General features: G+C 38.0%; 1 protein-coding gene across 1 annotated transcript in view; it reads right to left on the reverse strand.

Annotated features, from left to right (window-relative positions):
- LOC109039001 (uncharacterized) overlaps positions 1 to 15,413 on the reverse strand; it is a 21,542-nt gene continuing 6,129 nt past the window's right edge. The window contains exons 7-16 of the mRNA XM_072297582.1: positions 14,364 to 14,443; positions 12,947 to 13,012; positions 5,582 to 5,731; positions 4,773 to 4,980; positions 4,273 to 4,427; positions 3,729 to 3,825; positions 3,036 to 3,304; positions 2,000 to 2,099; positions 1,338 to 1,420; positions 1 to 240 (exon numbers count right to left, since the gene is read on the reverse strand). Of these exons, the coding sequence (XP_072153683.1) occupies positions 166 to 240; positions 1,338 to 1,420; positions 2,000 to 2,099; positions 3,036 to 3,304; positions 3,729 to 3,825; positions 4,273 to 4,427; positions 4,773 to 4,980; positions 5,582 to 5,731; positions 12,947 to 13,012; positions 14,364 to 14,443 (1,283 nt within the window). The 3' untranslated portion in view covers positions 1 to 165. The remainder of the gene's footprint in view (positions 241 to 1,337; positions 1,421 to 1,999; positions 2,100 to 3,035; positions 3,305 to 3,728; positions 3,826 to 4,272; positions 4,428 to 4,772; positions 4,981 to 5,581; positions 5,732 to 12,946; positions 13,013 to 14,363; positions 14,444 to 15,413) is intronic.

Consider the following 15,413-nt stretch of genomic DNA (forward strand, 5'->3'; position numbering starts at 1 on the left):
TACTGTTTTTCCAGTCAGGAATCTGTATTTTGATCTAAACATTAGGTTTCAAAATTTACAACTGCGTGCAGTCTCCTACGTTACACATGGAAGGCTGTATTAAGACGAGTAAAAACTCAAAGTTTTAGGGCTGCATTGCCTCCGCATCATGGCTTGTCGTCTAAATCAATAAATGACAGCTGTGCTTGGGTATAAACTTATTCCGCAAGAGCCATCTCCACGATATATGTAGTAGTAGCCCTGAAAAAAAACAAAAGGAAATAAGATGCAAAAACCATTCGTTATGTCTCTAATGATCAGGTTACATTTGCGCTTTGGAGTAGATTTGTTGCGCACACGCATGCTCTAAAATTGAAGCCAAGTTTGAATTTCAGTATAACCCACCGACAGAATTACACACCGTTTTATGGTTCCGTCAAATCATGCTGCGAGAGAGGTACCACTAGGTATATTTTCAAATAGGTTGCTATTTTTTTCTCCCCTCTTTTTCCTCGCATTATTCCCAAAGAGGAAACAAGAGCCACAATATAAATTGCGAGCTGAGTGGCAAACCCTTATTTTACGACTCGTACTTGATTGGCCAACCCACCTGGTGCCCACTTGCAGGGGCTCTTTTGGAAAGTGGCACAAAGTTCATTTTTCATCAAAAAGTTCTCGCAAACAAGGAATTTAAATGTCGGAAATTTCAAAAATGAATTGTCCAGCTTTTTTCAAGAGATTGATATGTGATACATGACACTTTTTTCTCGACGACACTGAGCAGCTCGACCTGGGTTTTTTTCAAGTTGAACTATGACACTAAGTGTCGTGCATCACCCATCAATCTCTTCAGGAAAATCTGGAAAATTGATTTTTCATATCTTCAACAAATACATTTTTCGACTTAAACAAAAGAAAAAAAAAAGAAAAAAAATCAATTTATTCGAGATATTTTCGATGAAAAATGAGCCCCATGTTATTTTCCGCAAGGTCTGCAGCAAGTGGGCACCAGGTGGCTCGGCCAATCAGATACGACTCGTCGTAAAAGTAGGGATGCCACTCGGCCGGCAATTTTTATTGCAGCTCTTGTTTCCTCTCTGAGTTTTCCTCCCTTTCATTTTACCGCCCTTGTTGTGGTAGCGCCCGTTGCAGTTGCTCCTAATGGGCCACCCTCAATTGGGCCGTGGCTACTTATGTAGATAAACAAACTTATTTTATTTGGATGATAATTTTAGGCTTTCACCAGCACTCTCTGGTGCTCATTTGATCAGATCAGTAAAGATCAGTAAAACGCTGGAGTGCTTTCAATCCTTTCATCGATGTTGTCACAAAGTTCAATGATTTGTGAAAATACTTACTTTAGCGCCCCATCTAGGTCCCCAGCTGTTCTTTGCAATCCAGTAGGGCAGCCGCGTCTTTTTCTTATTTCCCGTGTCAACCACTGAACGAACAAACGAAACAATCATTAAGTTTCCTTCCATCTAAGAACAATGTAGAATCAAAATATTGATCTTGTTATGTATTCAAAGTTATCGTATTTAAAATGTATATGTGCTAGGTTTACTTATCCTACTCTATTCCAGATTGGCTATTCAGGAGAACGAGTTGTATTGCTCCTCAAAAACAGATTGACCATATCGTTCAGTTTCATCAAAAGCGCCTTTTAAAAGGATAATTTTTAAGTAATCTTCCAGTCAAGTATATTCAAGTGAAGAAAATCTTCACGAGTGTGTCTTTGCATTATGAACTCACTGGTTAAAACGATAGCGTTAGAACCATACGAAATGAACAAATTATGCCATCTACAATTTTTAGAAACAAATGAAAACAAATTATTTTTAAAAGTTTCGGTTTTTTATGGAACTTGTAATGATTTGTCTTGTAAGTTGTGATTGTTGTGGAAATCCTATTTTTATCACGATTTTTAAATCGGAGACACTATTTTGTCACGGGCCAATTATTATTTTTTTCTTCATTCCTCTTTTTCACTATATTTCCTTGCCGTGTGGATGATACTCACCTTGGACGCCGTATCCAACCAATGTGACTCCATGATTGAGCGTATCTTCGTCCTTACCACACATTGTTTCTGGGGGGTGCGCAATGCCATCTAGATAAGCCTGGTAAAAACGAAAGAACACTTTGTAGAAGTTTGTCATTATATTGTCAATATTTATACAAAAATTCATTAGATTCATCCAAAAATTTCGAATGGATTTTATCATTGGAAAGAGTAATATAAATCAATCAATTTGCAATATTTACATTGTACACGGATAAAAATTTCCGTATTTGATGTCTACTCAACACAGTTTCGTGTCAAGTCAACCCAAACCGTAGTCCTCTCTGAGACATCGGATCATAAAGAAAGTTTCCTGCCGAACTTACGTACTCTTATTTTCCTCCTCTCATTCAGAAGCTGCGAGTTGCGAGTGGCTAGCGCATTGGATTTTCACCGATGCCCTCCTGCGGGCCGATTGGTAAAATTGATAGACAAAGCTATAGACAAAGAAGACAAAAGAGATATGGAGAGATCCTATTGGTGGAAGCGGATGGTTGCAATGGGCAAAGGAGGTAGGTAATATACTAAGTAACGTCAACCCACGAGGGACCCGATAGTTAGTCCATCATTTTCTCGCTTAGTCTATGGGAACCACACATTTCAACCCATAGGATAACTCCACAGTTCCTATGTCTTTTTTGTCTATCGCCGTGTCTATTAATTTCCATAATCGGTCCGCAGGCTCGATCCTGGCGGCTGCCAACTGATTTTAACGAGGTCGCAGATCTTAAACACAAAGTTTGGTCATCCAAACCCAAAGATTTAGTCGATTTGACACAGAGAAAACTAACAAACAAAAAATCAACCGACAGCTTGTGTTACTTGGTGTTTTTCTCTCTTACACAAGATTTCGGTTATTTTATCTTACCTTGCACATACCTCCTTTAGCATCCCTTCTAATTTTTTTCACTCACATACGTTCTTGCAAAAAAGTTGCATCATACCCATTGTTTATCTGTACAAATCCCTGAAAAATTATAGCCATAACGCTTACCCTCATAGCTCTAGCATCAAGAGCGACCGATATGGGCCCATGCTTGAAAACGGCCTGGGCCATTTTCTTCTCATTTTTCGCGGGAAGCTCGATATTTTCTTTAACCTTGACGACGGCAAGGGATGCGTCGGCAGAGCAATTTCCTTGTCTGGCTTTGTAAGGGTAAGTAGAGTTGAGCTGGAGTCCGCCTGCCTGCTTCACATACTCGATTGCATACGACATCCATCCACCGTTACAACCCTTTGACAGAGGGTCGCAGTCCACCAACTCTGAAACACGTCCACCAATCGCATGCCAAAACAGGGGTAAAAGCTCATACAAACAAATTGCAGTTCGACGCAGTAGTCGTCATTGTTCCATTACTAAAACATGCATGATCTCGCCAGGTCACCGTCTAATTTAATTAATTAAATTAATTAGTGATATCATATTAGTGGCTGGTCATCAACTGTTCCTAAAAGGAAAAACTCTCCATTTTATGAACGTCCGCAAATACTTGGGTCCGGGCTTTTCCTTGGCACATCTAACATGTTTAGGCTGACATGTTTTGCATCCATCGATTTATTTGCGACTGGGTTTAATTTCAAAATTAGAGCTAAAAGCGAGAGCTTTAATATTTCCAGCTTATTCAGTCGACGTTAATACGTAATTTTTTCTGATTTAAAAATTATTTTATCAATTAAGTAAACTTACGTTGCTCCGAGAAAGTCTCCAACTTCTTGTGTTTTATGTAATACAGACCCTCTAAATTGGCAACGGCCGAAAACGCCCAGCATGAGCCGCAGTACCTCTGGAAATGAAAACTTAAGGAATCATTCGTGTGCATGCGCTCAAGTAAGTCAAAGTAGGAGAACAAACTTTCCCATCCCTCTACATGCAAACGATCGAATCAGTTAAACATGTGTTCTATAGACCTGATTAAATCAGTTGACAGGAAAACATTCTTATCGTGAACGGCTGAGAAATTGGGCAGGCATGCGATACATGCTAAACTTAGGCTATTTTTTGGTGATGAATCAATCTACGAGTCTGATGTGTACCTTTCATGCAAGAGAAAATCTTCCCCGGAAAAAAGCGTTTTCTAAAAATATCTAATTTTTCAAATTGTTTTAAAATTTTAGTAGATGGAGTAAAACCAATATCATTTTTGGACTCAGCTCTGAAAAACCATGTAAAATCATAAATTAAATGCCCAGCTTACTTATCGATGCAAACGTGTGTCATCCATTTTACGAACCTGCTCTTTAATAGGAGTTACCGCCCCTTTTTCTCTCCAATCGAGATTCTTGGGAATTTTCAAACCATCCAGCCCCAGCTCATCACTGAATCGACTGTCTGTCTTCGGTAGATCATCTTTCCTCAATGTCAGCATTGTCTGTTCGAATTCTTCAACTGAAACAGAAAGGAATCTTACTTCAATCTACTAAACTTGATTAATTTTAAAGGTCTAGAATTAGATACTCTGAAAACTACAGTGAAATAATTTTTATGTTACAATAGATGCCTCGAGACAGGCTCTTTTTTTCATGTTCATTTATTTTAATTTCTTTAACAGACTGTAAGGAGAATTGGTATATTAAATCATGGTCTGACAGTGTCCTTCTAAAAAGACTAAAAGACCTGTTCGATTTTCGTCACATCGGTGAAATTTTATTCATACAATTGGAGAACTAAAGTAGTACTTTATTAATCAGACGAACAAGTTATCAAACATTAATGGTCAAATATCGTATTTACCTGTCATGTCGGCAAATTGGTTTACACCATAGCGAGCGGTCCCTCTCTCAGCATCATTCAACCTGTCGAAATCCTTCAAATTCTCCGAGAATATTTTCAATCTCTTTTCCTTCTCTGCGGGGCTCAAGTATTGTTTATTATATTGGCTGATGAAATCTTCAAATAGGAGATTCACCGCCTCTGCATCAAGGGATCCATAGTGAACCGGCTAAAATAGAAATTCTTTTTTTAAAAAACTGTTAGATATGTCTTCATTCAAAAATGTCACATATCTAGATCACCTATCATAATTCAACTGAATATCAAAAGCGCTAATTTTGTCGTTGTCTGTACGTATGAAGAACGATGGCACGAGAGCTTCTAAGCACCTAACTTGAGCAAAAGGAAATTTTTTGGAAAAAATGAGAAGAATCCTAATGGATCAGCTTTTGAAAAACATAATTTTTAACCATACAGCGCAGTGGAGCCAAACATGAGGTGTGTTCTGCTGAAACATGCATTGAAAGAAAATATCGCGGGATGTAAGTCATGATCGGTTCACAATTTACACCTACAATACACTTTAAATTGTCTTCCAAGTATGAAATTTTGGAGCCGTTAAAGGAGGAAAGGTCACTTTTAGCCAAGCTAAAGGTTATTTTGTCCAGACATGCTTCAGTCAAAAGTTATTTTAAGATCATGAGGCTGAGTTTTTCGTCAAATTTCAAAGACTTATGATTGAATCCTCAGTCGTAAATTATTTGATACCCATCAGTATTCACTGTCAAAGCTGGTAAGGAACAACGTTACCGGCTTCAAATCAACCTTACCTTCAGTTTCTTTGTCTGCCATATTTCATTTTGTCGCCGCACTTCACTTTCGCTGCCATTCCCTGATTCTAATTGACAGACAAATCCAAAAACGAGCACGAACAAAGTATTCTTCATTTTCTTGTCACAGGTTTTCCAACACTGGTCACGGATTTACATTTATAAGTTACAATTACAACAAGTCTGAATCCATGATTATCTGAAAGAATGTAAAATTCAAGAGTTATACTTCGGGGAAATAAGCACGGTAAGAATGGAGGTGAAGAGCTACTTCAAGCACATTCATAATGCAGTGCTCCTCTTCATAGCTTCAGTGATTCATATTGAAAAATCTCGATAAACAAAGACCTCAAATTCTACTTGATACAATTTTACGAAACATCAAACAATGGAAGAATAACATAAGTCATACTGAAGTAAAAAGAAAAATATCAGTAAAAGAGTCAACAGATTGTCTAATGTCAAATTTCAAATTCTAAATTCTGTGATAATACACTGTTTTGAGCAAAAGCCACTGTGTGGAATATGACTTCCAGAATCCCGTGTAAGTTGTAGAGAGATACTTGCTAAAGATTAGAATAGGGTTCACGATTAGTAGATTTAACCTAACTCTGCATCCAGTTCTACGTTTAAAGGACACATTATTTTGCATTAACGTTTGGTATCATGATGTGCTTCTTGAATATAATGCCTTTCTGCTCTCCCCGGTATGTTTTTTGCCTATGCAGCAAAATTGAAGGCAATCCTCAAGTGGACAGTAACTGCCAATAGGTTTACGCACTGTCTAGTCCTCCAATGAAAGTTTATGGCGCAAGATGAATTGCGTTTTTTGAATGGACAACAATTCTCGCTCCACAATAGGTTTATTCCCTAGGCGGCGAACTTGGAGAGGGACTTCAACTGAACAATATTCATACCCTCTAAGGGATTGAAAACCTCGTTTATGAGTTCAATCAAAGCTCTCGGAGCTATATGAATGTGATGTTTTTGAGTCAACATTTTACTCGCTTTCTTTGCTCTTCCAAGCGGGTTCGTTGCCTTTGCTCTCGAATTGAAAGAAAATTTCGATCAAACGAAATCTACCAAATCACTGGAAAAAAAAAACACATTGGATCTAGAGTTCAGACTCTTGAAAACATTGAAAAGAAAAAATACTCTTGATTCAATCGGATTTTTGCTTGAATCAAAACGAAATCCGCTTAAATTAAGAGGCTTGGTTCTTGATTTAAGCTAGATTCTGATTGAATCAAGAGTACTTTTTCTTGTCGATGTTTTTAAGAGTCTGGACTCTAGATCCAATGTGTTTTTTTTCCAGTGTTGGTCAAAGCATGTAACAGTGGTCGTGTGGTTTTTAAATAGCTTGCTGTTTTTTATGCTCAGGAGATTTGCTGCGTGGCTGAAAGCGAACTTTAAGGGTGATATCTATCAAAAATAGGGAGGAAGCTGACTATTTTCCTCAGTGATGCGTTCTGATTAAGTACTCTTATATGACAGAGGTCTAGCAAAGCCATTTCAATCATTTCTTTTTCTATACCCATCCGAACATTTGCATGTGTACTCGGGATTCCTCTTTTAAGTCTCTATATTTACACTTAATGATAAACAATGACAAAATATCAGCGCGGGATGAAATTGAGTGTTCGGCTCATCTTTCGTAAGATGTTGTCCTCCCGAAAGTTTATTGTCTTCTTTAATCCAATCCCTCATCTAAGTAAGTCGCGAATAATTTAGTTGATCGTAGCCCCGCGTGTCGCTTTCCATGTACGTAAATTTACTTCGAATAGAATAAAAAAAACTCAAGAATTTTTAAACTCAATTTTTCCTCACGATTTTTGTAAATACATCCTCAAATTATCAAGGTATTTCTAATTATTCAAACATACAATATATTTTTCTACGAATCCCCTAAATTGGCAACCAGCTGCCCCTCGAATAATGCAGGTTACCACGTCGTTGTCATTATAAGTCTTAGACTCTCTCTTCCTATGTTTTTACTCTTGTTTTCTTTCTTTTTAGTTCCTCTCTTTTTTTATTTAAGTTCTCCTATTTTTCCTCCTGCTAATCGTTTCTCTCATTTTAGCGTCCCTGTCGTGATGATGTCCGGCGGAGCCGTTCCTTATGCGTCAGCCTTAATCTGGCCCTGTTGACATAATGTAATTTTGGAGTCCACTGGCATTAAATGAGAGCAAAACTATAATGATTATCGATGATTGACCAACGATGATTCATTAAAATCACGCTGCAAAGTGTAGGAGGGATGACTATCAACATACGCTTACAACCGTAGACCGTGCGTTAAGTGTAAAATAAACATCCTCGAAACTGCGTCTTGACAGAGGCTTGTGATTGAAAACATCTCTTTCTTGGAATTCGTTTGATTGATTTCCCTCTACTTAACAATCTTCAAACTGATATATTGATTCCAAGTCGAGGATCATACATATTATGGCGACGAGTTAGGTAATTGGGTTAGAATTTCACTCCATTGATTGAATAGTAGAGACGGTTACTCAAAATCAACGACAACTATACCTCTAAGGAAATAGTTACTTTAGGAATAGAAACCTTGATGACATTGTGAACTTCATCTGATTGAGGGTTCATGATGAAATTGAAGAGGTTACCTTATTTACCGATTTTTGCCAATTCCTCTGATATTAATTTTGATGATTTTGCCAATTTGTTAAATGATGGAGGGTGGCCTCAAACTGTCGACCCCGATAGATTTCATGAAATATACGATTAAGCTGCATTAAGTAGTCAACAAGGTCTCCATGTTTGATTTCGTTAGCGTGTTATGAAAACAATAAATACATGAAAAAATGTTTTACCCTTAGATGCCGAGGACGGTTTCTGTGCGCAAAGTCCTAAGTCGAGTCAATTGACCCGTGCTTAAATACATTGATTTTGATGGTTTTGCGGTATTATAAATTTCAATTTTTATATTTTGGAAGGATGGTGAGTAAATACTTGCTTTTAAATTTTCACTTTTTGAGAACATGCTGGCGCTTTCGCACCCCCCCTCCCCCTTCCTCCTTATCGCCAAATGTACTTCTCCGGGGGGATAGTCGGTTGAGCTTGCTCGGGATCTCTAGGGGTACAGTCGTGAAAAAAAATTCCCTGACACGACATAACTCTCGTCAAAATACCAATTTTTTAACGTGCGCCCTTTAGGGCACTTGAAAAACCTCTAAAAATGTTTTACCTGTTTACATTTTTTTGAAGATGATAATTGATTTGAACACTTTGTAGCATATTTAGAGCAAACTTAACCTTAACTTTTTTTTTTTTTTTTGCTGGTTTAGTGGCTTATATTCCGTTGGAACCTACAGCCATCGATAGACAGTATTTATTGTCCTTAGACATCATGGGATTTAGGCATATCCATGCTCCAGGCTTTCAAATTTTCAGGGATTAAGGCCGAGTGGAATCTGTTTCTGCAGATCCACTCGTCAGTTCCTTGAAAATTTGTCACCACCACCGGGATTCGAACCCGGGACCTATTGACCTAGAGTCAGACGCGCTGACCACTAGGCCAACCTGGCCGGCAACCTTAACTTTTCTCAAACTTCAAAAATAAGAGACACCTCAATGCGTGTGATGACAGCGCAAAAATACAACTATTGGTGCTTGATTGATGACCGTGTTGCATCTAAAACATTGAAGGCGCGATAGTGAAGGGTATGAACTCGCTAACTCCACTTTATGCCACCAATAAGATGTCACTCAGATTCAAGAAAGTAGTTAAAAAACGAGGTTCGATTACGTCTCTCCTGTTTTTGGCTGCATTTCTCTCCTAGCCCTTAAAGCACCACTATAAATAAGACAAACGGAATCAACTGAACATGAGCATATAGAGCAAAAAAAAGACCTGCGGTGATGACAGCTCATTGATACAACTATTCGTGCTTGACGGGTGTCCATGTTGCATCTGCAAAATTGAAGGCGCGATAACGGGCGGTGAGAACTCACAATGCTCCGCTCTATGCTGTCAATAAGGTGTTGCGCAGATTCGGGAGGAAAGTAAGAAGAGTGAAGCCCGAATACGGCCCTTCTGTCTTCAGCTGTGTTGACTTTCTAATTTTTTTTCTTTCTTCCAATGTGATGTCTTTAGGATATTTTGAAGACTATATCTAAAGTTCGTATGTACCGGCAATATACCTCCCCCAGCGACAGTCGAGTCAATTCGGTTCGGCTTGGAATTTCTACGGGTGGTTATCAAAAAAATTCCCTGATTTCCTTTTTTCTCGCACTGGAAAAAAAAACACATTGGATCTAGAGTCCAGACTCTTAGAACAGCAACAAGAAAAAATACTCTTGATTCAATCAGATTTTAGCTAAAATCAAGAACCAAGCCTCTTAATTTGAGCGGATTTTCTTTTGATCTAAGCTTAAATCTGATTGAATCAAGAGTCCTTTTTCTTGTCAATGTTGATTGAATCAAGAGTCCTTTTTCTTGTCAATGTTGATTGAATCAAGAGTCCTTTTTCTTGTCAATGTTGATTGAATCAAGAGTCCTTTTTCTTGTCAATGTTTTCAAGAGTCTGGACTCTAGATCCAATGTATTTTTTTCCATTGCGATACCATGTCATACTCTTTTTAGAGGTTTGCGTTGTAACGATTGTCGATCAGAAAAAGATGGACAAACTTCGGCATCGATGACTTAATAGATTCTGGTACCATTCAGGGCTGCAAAATTTCTATGATCTTTCGATTTTAGGATTGCGAGCTCGAGGTGTGAATTGGTGTGCATGAAGGCGTACACCGCGGTTAGTCCGGCACCGAAAAATTACGAATTTTCAACGATTATAGCTCGCATCGCAGTGAACAGGCAATGCGTGAAGTATTCCTGCAGTCTTGTAGGCGCTAATGTGCGTTCAAGGTTCGCGCGCCGGTCAACCGCACCGGCGCGCGTTTGGTGCGATGCGTGAAGTATTCCCGCAGTCTTGTAGGCGCTAATATGCGTTTCCCGCCGACTGTGCTGTGTTCGGCGCCGATGGTCTAACTCGCTGAGTCAGCGTTTTCCAATTTGTTACTACCATTGAGTTGTGCACACTCTGTATGAATTACCGTCATTGAAAGTGATGGAGAAAAATATATTAAAATTCACTGATTTCTTATATTCATTGACAGGCGGTTAACATCACACCCGAACCTGTTGTGAAACTGCATTGATTTTTCAGTCGCCAGAAACTTGTAAACAACGGCAGTAGCCATTATTCATGCTCTTGAGAAGGCAAATTCCTGGGTATGAACCTGTTTTTGACCTATAAGCCAGGTCGACGCTCGTTACGTCGCAAAGTGGATCGAGTCAATGGAGAGGTCGGACATGAAATTTTCAATTAAACTGCAAGATTTAATGGATGTTTTAAGAAGATAATTTACGAGGAAACCAATGGATCCACTTGTAGAACCTCAAAATTTTGTAGAAACGGAGATATGAGCTTTTAAAGTTTCCAAATTTTGTCCGACCCGTGCTGTTGACTCGATCCACTGTGCATAGAGAGGACTATTGTAACGGGCTCTGTCATGATTCTGTATCATAATGGGTCTCATGGCTTAGATCACAATGGATATTTGATATAGCTCCCATTTTATTCAAACACGCCCATTCTAATATGTCATGTAACCAATTTAAATTATTGGGGTCAACTTCTCCCCATTATTTTGGAACTTAGGGAGGCTATGGGTCAAAAGGTTTAAAATTTAACCCCCCACGTGTGACATATCGCTACAAAGATCATTGAAAACGGAAGTTTCCCTCGATGAATGGAAATCGCTCTCTCCGCCGTTATCAGGTGGATAATGGGTATCGAGGGTATTTTTAAGACCGTCGAGTGGCAAAACTCTACTGCTCTCAAATCATAAACAAAACAGTAGGTTTTTTCTTTCTTTTCAAAAATAACGTCAAAAAGTAATCTGAAATCGGGTAATTAATCAATGAGTATTCTAAGGAAGTTTTTAAGAGAAACTGCAGCGCAATACTGTTACACAGGGTGATCCAAAAGTTCCGCACCACTAGCACCATACATCAACCCTGTAACTTTTAAATAAATCGAAGTAAAGACTCGAAATATTGTGGAGACCCCTGGGTCAAAGTAAGCAACTTTTGGGACACCCCTCCCCACAAAATTTCAAGTGTATCATCCCGAAAAAGGGTAAAAACTCTACGGGTTATGGAGGCGGTTTGGGCCTTTTTGGGTCACCCTGTAATGTTACTGTAATGTACAGATTCCTCGAACCTCTAGAGGTTCGAGGAACCTGTACGCGCGAGAACCTCTAGAGGTTCGCGGAATCCCTACACAAACTTTCTCATTATAACTATGCCACTTTATTCTTTAGTCTTGCCTTGCCTTGCCTCACTGATCCACCTCTTTGCATTTTTTCTTTCTCTGGTGTTAATTACGATGCATGTGAGCATACTTATAGCACCTTGTATTCCATTGTTATTGTGAGTTTTTAGCCTGCTGCTTATCGCTGATGGAACGTTGACCCAAAAAGTTTTGTTTTTTGCATCCAAGTGCGTATGTATACACAAAAAAACAAATATATATATTTTTTTATTACAAAAGCCTTGAGACGAATCTATATTTAGAGCACGTATTTGATTCTCTGGGTATGTTTAAAATTGGATTTCAACAAAATATAATTTATAGGAAATATCACAAACTGGATTAAAGAAGGGTCCATGACTTCATCACAAAATGAAACATATTTATAGTGAGAGTCGTGGTGTCGTCATCTCACAATTAAATATAGCAACACAACGCAATACTTTTTAAGAGCATCCTCTTGAATTGTAAGGAAGGAACTCAACTTGACATTCAAGCATTGAATGAAAAAGAATTCAGCCACGTGTAAAATATATTCGGAACAAATCTTAAATTTATATCTTCAGTTAACGAGAATGCAATTGGCGAATAAGGTAAATAAAAAAAGAATGAATAGTTAGTTAGTTAATTTTATTTAACGACGATCAGCATCTAGGCTATTTACGTCGGGGACTAGGCAATTTTAAATTTTTAAATTTAGTTTCTTAAATAAATAATAATCCAGTTGATAGAAAAGAAACAAAACGGGGAACTAAAAATGACCGCTTTATATTTGTATTTTAATATCTTCATTCGGTTTAGAAATACAGATACATACTAAATGGTGCAAACCACATGAATTAATGGGTAATTATCAAAAATATAAATTTTCGACTCCTGTGCAATTTTGCATGCAAATAGTGTGTGCTGACAATGCTTCTTAAGGATGCGAGTCGATAAAACTTGTTGGTCTTCCGGTCGGAGTTAACAAGCAGGCAAAAAAGATGAGGATACATCATGAACAGAAGTATCATTTAGCTTCGCCTCATTTCAAAACACCGCTACTCGGGTAATTCGCGACTCCACATGTATTATCACCTCTGTACACGTACCAGTAACCCTGCAAATATATAAAGCAAATCATCAATCTAGCAAACCAACACTTTTGCTCGTTTACACGTACCAGTAACCCTGCAAATATATTAAACAAATTATCAATCTAGCAAACCAACACTTTTGTTCGTTTACACGTACCAGTAACCCTGCAAATATACAAAGCAAATTATCAATCTAGTAAACCAACACTTTTGTCCATTAATCAAAAAACTTCCTGTTGTTAACATAAAAAAAACTAATGAAAACAATTTTATCATTAAAACATTTTCATGTAAAATTTTCTATGAATTCAAAGTGTCAAAGATAACTTGTTCCGATGACAATTTATTAATATTTCTTTATCGTGGACATAAACCTAAACACCAAGTTGTGCTTGGTTGAAAGTCTAAGTGCAAATAAAACAATACCAGAAATCGTGACGTAGTCAGAGTCACAAGCGCTAAGGGTAGGCTCACGACGCCATCAAGGGGAATACGGGCATATTACCGCTGTAGTATGTAAGTTTTTATGCCCTTCCGATCATGAAGATTACCACATCGATTTACTTCAACAGCCCCCCCGTCACGTATCCCCCAATAAAAGTTCCATGATCAGTAGGTATGTCCGCATTTCCGATTTTTTATTTATGAAGCCGATATCGCAATGGTTTTTGAGCCCCATTCAATGTCTTTTTAATCCCACGTGTTATAAAAAATGTTTATCACCCTCGTTATTAATGGGACAGACTTCAGCCCCCTGCTTTAATTAGACAAAATCTTGCTCTGATACTGTCAACACCGTTTAAATTCATGTTCTTTTCATAATTGGTCAGAATTATGGTGTACATTTTTATCGATAAGATTCCGTGAAGTTTCGAGTGGGAAAAATCTGTTGTTGTAATTTTTCAATGCGTATTCTGGCCTCCGACCAATATTAAAAGTTATAAAACTGTGAAATAGATATATTTAATGCATATGAATTTCAAGAGAAGAGATACCGTTACAGCTATTACTTGCACATGGAAAATAACTGAAAAAGAGAACGTGAAAAATGTTATCTCTTGTGACTAAAATAGCTAAGTGTTCGAGAATAAGTTGAATCTTGATTGCCGCAACACTTTCTCCGTCTCCTTCGTGCTTCAATATGACTTGTCTCCTTTGTTGAGTGTCAAATGTCTTGACAATTTATTTTTTTCCATGCAAATGGTCGTTTCGGTTCTCTTGAAAATTCCAAGAATATCAGTGGAGCTATTTTCTTGTGGAAAAAATAAAATGTGCAAATACATTTGTTGACATCTTATCACCTGGTTCTCTTTCGAGAAACACCGCCAAGTTTTTCTATCAGCTATCAATTATATACCTATAAAGTATGATTACCTTATCACAAGCGTGTGTGCCCCAGCTATTCTTAGCGATCCAGTAAGGTAGCCGTTTCTTTTTTCCATCTAGTTTAACGACTAAAAATAGAAGGAAACAGAACTAATATTAGACAAAGGTTTATAATTGAACCTCCAATAGAAATGCATCCTCGTCAAAAGTCCTCATGGAGAATGTAAAATGTATCAATATTTAGTGTTTCAATACTCAGTATAAACGCGGTGGTCTCTCATGGAAAACACAAGATACCATTTGGACTACATTTTGCAATTAAGAAGGAACTACAATTTCTGGCTCCGTTTACGAACAACGTATGTACCATTAGTTTTCCTATGCACATAAGATCTTTTATGGATGTGCAAGAAATTATGGTTCCCAATCGCAAAATGTAGTCCATTTGGGGCGTTCAGTTCAAAAGAGAGGAGGGCACCACATAGAGATGTTCAAATGAAAAACCATAAATACACAGAAACAGGGAGATATTTCATGCTGATCATTTTAGTGCCGTAGTGCCGTGAGTAAAAATTTGCCCCTTTCTCCGTTTCAGCGTTGTATTTTTAATCAAATCAATGTATAATTTTTCACGTTATATTGACTCTCTCGAGAGGTATAAATTCGGTCGAAATAATATTTGAAAAAAATTTCCGCAAGTCATGTTGGTTACACCAATATCCACAGTTAGCTGGCCACAGACTCGAACTGTGCGGCGCACTCAAACTGTGGAATCTCAAGCTGCCCTTGCCGTCTTTGACCTTGCTCTTGTTTCGAAATTGCATACCCACCGAAATGCAGGCACTTTGAGTGAATCCGCTGATTTATAATGATGCAACGCCGCACACCGATGCCACAGTTGGACCTCGTTAGGCAGAAAGGAACCAAGCCACATCAGCTATTGCCAAATTTAGTGGGGCGTTTTAATTTTTAACATGAAAACTGTTGTGCAGAATTTTGTGCAGATTTCATTGAATTTTCTGCTTAGTATGAAGCAAATTTCATAAATTTTCAACAGAATCCGCACAAACTTTCACTTGTAAAAAATTGAATCGCCCA

Source organism: Bemisia tabaci, chromosome 3 (assembly GCF_918797505.1).
Source record: "Bemisia tabaci chromosome 3, PGI_BMITA_v3".
Taxonomy (NCBI): Eukaryota; Metazoa; Arthropoda; class Insecta; order Hemiptera; family Aleyrodidae; genus Bemisia; species Bemisia tabaci.